Source organism: Berghia stephanieae, chromosome 10, assembly GCF_034508935.2.
Source record: "Berghia stephanieae isolate SIO BIC M18660-M18661 chromosome 10, UCSD_Bste_1.3, whole genome shotgun sequence".
Classification (NCBI taxonomy): Eukaryota; Metazoa; Mollusca; class Gastropoda; order Nudibranchia; family Aeolidiidae; genus Berghia; species Berghia stephanieae.
The window spans coordinates 21,604,909-21,612,649 of record NC_088369.1 but is presented as its reverse complement, the minus strand read 5'-3'; the positions used below and the strand labels follow the sequence as shown (position 1 = coordinate 21,612,649).

Below are 7,741 nucleotides of genomic sequence, written 5' to 3'. Positions count from 1 at the left end.
ATGCTATCTCGACGGTGGCCTTTTCGTTAGTCATTTAGGCTCTTCTGTCCCCAGGTATTGTTGTTGTTGTTGTTGTTGTTGTTGTTGTTGTTGTTGTTGTTGTTGTTGTTGTTGTTGTTGTTGTTGTAATTATTATTATTATTATTTTATTGTTATTATTATTATTATTATTTTATTGTTATCATTATTATTATTATTATTATTATTATTATTATTATTATTATTATTATTATTATTATTATTATTATTATATTATTATTATTATTATTATTATTATTATTATTATTATTATTATTATTATTATTATTATTATTATTATTATTATTATTATCATCATTAGTAGTAGTAGTAGTAGTAGTAGTAGTAGTAGTAGTAGTAGTAGTAGTAGAAGTAGTTGTTGTTGTTGTTGTTGTTGTTGTTGTTGTTGTTGTTGTTGTTGTTGTTGTTGTTGTTGTTGTTGTTGTTGTTGTTGTTGTAGTAGAAGTTGTTGTTGTTGTTGTTGTTGTAGTAGTAGTAGTAGAAGTTGTTGTTGTTGTTGTAGTAGTAGTAGTTGTTGTTGTTGTTGTTATTGTTGTTGTTGCTGTTGTTTTTGTATTAGTAGCAGTAGTTGTAACAGTAGTCGTTATTTTATTTTATTTTGTACATTTCAGAGTGTGGCAGTACATTCACATCCCCTAAAGGGTCTTTCACATCCCCCGGCTTCCCCCAACCTTACCCTGCCAATCTGAGATGCCGTTGGACGATCACGGTTGGTCCCGGCCAGAGAGTCAGGCTGGAGTTCGGGTCAGTGTTTGATCTGGAAATGGACAAGACTGGGTGTGACTATGATGGGGTTGAGGTCTGTACTCTTAACTCACTCGATCCTAGAGATGTTTGCTACTATTCAAAATTGGAAAGAAATGTATTAAAAATGAACATATATAGCTAGTTTTATTCAACTACCATTAAGATGTAAAAACTAAAAACATTAGCTTTGATACTACGCCTAAAATGTGTCTCAGAAAAATGTAATGAATAGGCATGGGGTAAAAGTAACCCCAGGTAAATGTCTTTCTTTCTCTCTCTCTTTCTTCCTCTTTCTCTCTCTCTATTTTCTCTCTCTCTCTCTCTCTCTCTCTCTCTCTCTCTCTCTCTCTCTCTCTCTCTCTCTCTCTCTCTCTCTCTCTCTCTCTCTCTCTCTCTCTCTCTCTATTTTCTCTCTCTCTCTTTCTCTATTTCTCTATCTCTCCCCCCCCCCTCTCTCATCCATCTATCTATCTATCTATCTATCTATCTCTCTATCTGTCTATCTCTCTCCATTCTATATGGCTATGTAGTCTATTGATATGACTCGGAGGGTTCAGAGTTCGAGTCCCGGGACACATTTGATGTCTTGGAAAAAGTCTCTATACTCATATTATCTCACCACACCCAGGTGTAAGATGAGTATATTGCCGTTAACAGCGTTGTCTCTGTCCGGAAACAGTTGTAATATCGCCTAACAGGCGTCATATCTCGTCCTACATGTTAAATGTTGTTGTTGGCTTGGGACTCCTTGTAAAGTGCTTTGAGCATGTTTAGTGGACATTGCGCGATTCAAATGTTCTATTAAAATTTTTTGTTCTCTTTATATCTATCGTTACCTTTTTCTCCTATCTTGAATACCAATAGGGTTCAACAGTCGTGACGTCACTTCCCTCGTAATGACGAATAGCAACTGGTTCTAAACTATCGGAACAATGATGGACGCTATTTGTCTCCATCACCGCCCTTATGAAATACTTCTCTGACGAGCATAAAAGTGTCTCCAGAGGAGAAAAACATTATAAATCTGATTGTGTTTTGACTGTTATACATTCTGATCATATGACACGTGAAAAGGTTCTAGCCAGCATGAAGAATATAAAGTACTGATTATCTTTGTTTAGAACCAAGTTGCTGGTTGCTGGGCGGACGTGACATCAGACTATTTAATAGATAGCTCGAAGATGACGTCACTCAGGTCTTTGTTATTGTTTTTTGCCATCCGCGTTTATGAGTATTGCTCACTGAACTATATTAACCAGACTATAAACGTTCATGGATACACACAGTTTTGTGTGTTGGTTCGTTATACTTCCGGATGGCAATGTTATGAGCTTCTTAGCCAGGCCCATACTATGTATACCAAATTCCATCATATCTTCATCTCACCCCTATGTTACCACTACAGGTACTCGACACTTTACAAAAACTGGTTGCTGTCCGAACGTGACATCAGACTATTGAATACCAAATTCCATCATATCTTCATCTCACCCCTATGTTACCACTACAGGTACTCGACACTTTACCAAACTGGTGTAGTGTCCGGACGTGACATCAGACCATTGAATACCAATTTCCATCATTTCTTCATTAAACCCCTATGTTACCACTCCAGGTACTCGACACTTTACCAAACGGGACCCTGGTAAGCTACGGCAACTGGTGCAGTGTCCGGAAAACACCAATCTTTTTCTCGACGTCATCAAAGATGATGGTCCTTTTCTACTCGGACGCGAACAAAGAAGGACAGGGCTTCAATGCTTCCTGGGAATCCGGTAAGGGGAGGGCAACATTTGAATGAGGTAGATCTGTCGTGACATCAAAGCCGCTATAATATTATTATTATTATTAATAATAATAATAATAATAATAATAATAATAATGATAATAATGATGATGATGATGATGATGATGATGATGATGATGATGATGATGATGATGATGATGATAAGAAGAAGAAGAAGAAGAAGAAGAAGAAGAAGAAGAAGAAGAAGAAGTGAGCTTATTTTATATAGCGCAATATCCACTAAACGTGCTCAAAGCGCTTTACAAGGGGTCCCTGGCCAACAGCAACACATAACATGTAGGACGAGACATGACGCCTGTCAGGCGATATTACAAATTTTTGGGACAGAGACAACGCTGTTAACGGCCAGGTACTCATTTTACACCTGAGTACGGTGAGAGAATGTGAGTAAAGAGCCTTCTCCAAGGACTCAACTATGCGCCGAGCGAGGCTCGAACCCAGGACCTTCCGATCCGAAAGCGAGTGTCATACAACTAGACCACATAGCCGCACAAGAAGAAGAAGAAGAAGAAGAAGAAGAAGATCGTTAGAAGTGTAGTTAATCCTTCAGGGTATTGATAATGAATAGATTACATAAAGGTCACCATCATCATCATTGCCTTCTTCTCCCTGGGTCAGGGTATAGGCCACAGACAAACAGTTTCCATCCTTCTCTATCCCGAGCTAACTTTTTGTTTAAATCTCGTTCCATGTCTTATCAGTTATAAATAACTCCAAGTATATGCAGCCTGTATCTTCTCATCTCAGTCACAGCTTGAGAGCTTTTTCCTGCTTCATGCACGATGCGAACGTTCTACGATGCAATTCGAAGCTGCTTGTTTGGCGAAGACGTCATCGGGTCAGCAGAGTCCTTTCGGCTTTGTCTGTTGTCCTTCATAAATTCTGTCATTGCAGAAACTCTTCGGTCGCCCAAGCTAAAAAAAAAGGACTTGATTTGTTCATCTGTGTTTTTGTAAATTTTTTTATTCCTTCTTAATTTAAAATGGTTTGCAAGTTACTGTTTTAATCAATATGTAAAAACAGTCTTTTATAATCTTTAGATTTGTCAGTAATTCTGTACTCGTTGACAAAAATCCACCAGGGGCTGTACGAAACAATGTAGGGGCTGTACGAAACAATGTAGGGGCTGTACGAAACAGTGTAGGGGCTGTACGAAACAGTGTAGGGACTGTACGAAACAATGTAGGGGCTGTACGAAGCAATGTAGGAGCTGTACGAAACAATGTAGGAGCTGTACGAAACAATGTAGGAGCTGTACGAAACAATGTAGGGGCTGTACGAAGCAATGTAGGGGCTGTACGAAGCAATGTAGGAGCTGTACGAAACAATGTAGGGGCTGTACGAAACAATGTAGGGGCTGTACGAAACAATGTAGGAGCTGTACGAAACAATGTAGGGACTGTACGAAACAATGTAGGAGCTGTATGGAACATTGTAGGAGCTGTATGAAACAATGTAGGGGTTGTATGAAACAATGTAGGGGCTGTACGAAACAATGTAGGGGCTGTACGAAACAATGTAGGAGCTGTACAAAACAATGTAGGGCTGTACGAAACAATGTGAATCCACAACCCTATTTTATAAAATAATTTTTTAAATGATAAATTATAACCCGTCCCTTCAATCTGGTATTAGATCAGAGAAAACGAGTTGAAGAAAATTGAGTTTAACCAGTTAACACGTATTTAAAGTTTGGCCAGAAATCTCGTCCTCCAAATATCGATCTATTTAAAGGGCCCTCAACTTAGCAAAAACTGTCAAACCTGGGACGTCAAGAAAGACCGCGAAATCTCAGGTTTGAGAGTTTTGGGCAAGATGAGGATCATTTCAATCGATAAACATTTGGTGGATGAGTTTCGTGGCCAAAAATATTAATACGTGTTGTTGTTGTTGTTGTTGTTGTTGTTGTTGTTGTTGTTGTTGGGGGGGGGGGGGGGGTTAGGGTCACAGAACCATTGTACTCTAACTCTAATCACTGAAAACATTTATGTTCATTAAAATTCTATAACTTGTATGCTAAAAATTAAATTCAATCAGGCTCACTTCGTTAAATATTGTTTATGTCGGTGAGTCACAAATTTTTAAAATGTAAACATTATTGATCTGCCCATTCCAGTGTCAAGATGTGGCGATAACACAACCCTTGGGGCTGGTCACCTGCTGTCCCCTAACCACCCTTCCAATTACCCTGACTACCAGGAATGTCGATGGGAAATCGCCCCCTCACCAACAACACCAGACGGAGTTCACAATGTCACTCTTCACTTTGATGGTCTTTTTGAATTGGAGACGAGTCCTGGTTGTACCTTCGACTACATTGAGGTAAATACTAGGGGATAAGTAGATGATGATGATGATGGTGGTGATGATGGTGGTGGTGATGGTGATGATGGTGATGATGGTGATGATGATGATGGTGGTGGTGGTGGTGATGATGGTGATGATGGTGATGATGGTGATGATGATGATGATGATGATGATGATGATGATGATGATGGTGGTGGTGGTGGTGGTGGTGGTGGTGATGATGATGATGATGATGATGATGATGATGATGATGATGATGATGATGATGGTGGTGGTGGTGGTGGTGGTGATGATGATGATGATGATGATGATGATGATGATGGTGGTGGTGGTGGTGGTGATGATGATGATGATGATGATGATGATGATGATGATGATGATGATGATGATATTTGAAGGATAGATTTCTGGTCAAAATATTAAATATGTGGGGATTTTTCCCCAGAGTACAGCTGTTTATCGTCCTTAATATAGATAGAACGAAGATGACGTGACTCAGGTATTTGTTATTGTTTTTTGCCATTCGCGTTTATGAGTACTTCTCACTAAACTGTATGAACCAGATTATAAAATTCCATGGTTACACATACTTTTCTGTGTTGGTCCGATTAGACTTCCGGATGGCAATGTTGTGAGATTCTTAGCCAAGGGCATCTATAGATAGTATGCCCTTGGCTAAGAATCTCACAACATTACCATCCGGAAGTATAATCGGACCAACACACAAAACTATTATATGTAACCTTGACCGTTTATAGTCTGGTTAACACAGTTTAGTGCGAATTACTCATAAACGCGGACTTCAAAAAACAATAACAAAGACCTGAGTGTCGTCAACTTCATACTATCTATAGATAGAATGAAGATGACTTCACTCAAGCCTTTGTTATTATTTTTTACCATCCGCGTTTATGAGTAATGCTCACTGAACTGTATTAACCCGACTATAAACGTTCATGGATACACACAGTTTTGTGTGTTGGTCCGTTATACTTCCGGATGGCAATGTTATGAGCTTCTTAGCGAAGCGCAAACTATCTATAGAACATATTTTGTCGTTTAAAAAAAAAACAACATAATTTTTGTCCATACTTCCTGCCAGATCCGTAAGGACAGCGATGTTGTTGGCCGATGGTGTGGCAACGATGTCCCACCAGACGTGGCTTCAGACGGGCAGACTCTCGTCGTCATCTTCAGATCCGACAAAAGCGTCAACGGGAATGGCTTCTTCGCTTCCTGGGACTGACCTGACCTACTTCCACAATCGGCCTTGACCCTCTCCTTACCACCTACTTCCACAATCGGCCTTGACCCTCTCCTTATCACCTACTTCCACAATCGGCCTTGACCCTCTCCTTACCACCTACTTCCACAATCGACCTTGACCCTCTCCTTACCACCTACTTCCACTGTCGGCCTTGACCCTCTCCTTACCACCTACTTCCACAATCGGTCTTGACCCTCTCCTTACCACCTACTTCCACAATCGGCCTTGACCCTCTCCTTACCACCTACTTCCACAATCGGCCTTGACCCTCTCCTTATCACCTACTTCCACAATCGGCCTTGGCCCTCTCCTTACCACCTACGTCCACAATCGGCCTTGACCCTCTCCTTACCACCTACTGACACAATCGGCCTTGACCCTCTCCTTACCACCTACAGCAAAATTGTCACATTTAATTTGTTACGCACGACACAATATACATTTTTCTTATTCAGATTGTTTTTGCACATCACAAACTTTGAAGAAAGATCTTTGTTTAATTAATAAGAACATAAAAGATGTTTCGTAGAGTGATTGTTTGAGTTTAAAGAATCTATTTTTCTGCATGGTAAGCCTGCCATTTTGGGAAAATACTGGTAAGGAGAAAGTTTATAATATATATATATATATATATATATATATATATATATATATAATATATATATATATATATATATATATATATATATATATATATATATAATATATATATATATATATATATTCATGTAATAACTGAGAAGTAAGTTTATGAATAAGCTGTTTCTGCTCTGAATAAACACATTAAAAAAATTTTGATCAGAACACAGCGTACATAACAACAGTTTAGTTGAGACGGTATCCCGTTCCTGACACCTGCTGACCCGGTCACGGTGAGCGGTCAATCACCGAGAGGAATTTACCTTACGGGGATTGCCGTTTCACTCAATTTAACAATGTTTTGTTTTATTGTCTGTTAGACACCCATATTGAATGAGTTGAAATATCACTACTTGGTATAAAAGTTTATATTTTCTACTTTTACTGTGTGTTTTTTATTTTTTCATAGTATTACTAGATTTCTCAATATAAGTTATCAATGAACGGTAACAAATTACACAAAAAATATAGCGGGTGCAACATTTCAAAAATTAGAGAAAAAAAAACGTTGCTATGGATTTGTCTGAATTTTATGTATTATAAAGACAAGATGTAAATACTTCTCCTCACAAAAAACGTATTTTTCCTCAACAAAAATATATCCGCTACGAGCATTCAAACTCGTCAGTGTAGTTTGGGGCTGGTCTTTAACTGCATTGCGTTGATGACAAATCGCATTTTATTCATATCATTGATAATGCCGGATGCTCTTTTTTTCCAATTTTGCTGTTGTTTGGTGACAGGTCTCTGTGCCTTGTTCTCCAAGAAGTCTAAGTCCAAACTTATATTGCGTGATGTGTGGTATGCACTGGTACTCAAGGAGGTGTTGTTTTGGGATTATTTTGTTTGGAAAATATTTTCTGTATGTATCCGTGTAATGTTTTATTGCACTTTGAATATATTGGATCGTGTCTGCTTTGATCGATTTTGTGTGT

At 38.6% G+C, this 7,741-nt stretch overlaps 2 protein-coding genes across 4 annotated transcripts in view; both read left to right on the top strand.

The window, feature by feature from the left end:
• LOC144980807 (cubilin-like) overlaps positions 1-6,701 on the top strand; it is a 40,751-nt gene extending 34,050 nt beyond the window's left edge. Inside the window, exons 13-16 of one of the 3 annotated variants that reach the window (XM_078928626.1) lie at positions 651-838; positions 2,402-2,561; positions 4,710-4,915; positions 6,003-6,701. In XM_078928626.1, the coding sequence (XP_078784752.1) occupies positions 651-838; positions 2,402-2,561; positions 4,710-4,915; positions 6,003-6,146 (698 nt within the window). In that variant the 3' untranslated portion in view covers positions 6,147-6,701. Of the gene's footprint in view, positions 1-650; positions 839-2,191; positions 2,249-2,296; positions 2,354-2,401; positions 2,562-4,709; positions 4,916-6,002 lie in introns of those variants that run through there. The other 2 variants (XM_078928627.1, XM_078928628.1) reach the window with 2 other exon arrangements.
• Positions 1-7,190, top strand: part of LOC144980823 (putative serine protease K12H4.7) — a 641,746-nt gene extending 634,556 nt beyond the window's left edge. Inside the window, exon 13 of the transcript XR_013646970.1 lies at positions 6,977-7,190. The gene's annotated coding sequence lies outside the window, so the exon portion shown is untranslated. The remainder of the gene's footprint in view (positions 1-6,976) is intronic.
• The last annotated feature ends 551 nt before the right edge of the window (positions 7,191-7,741 follow it).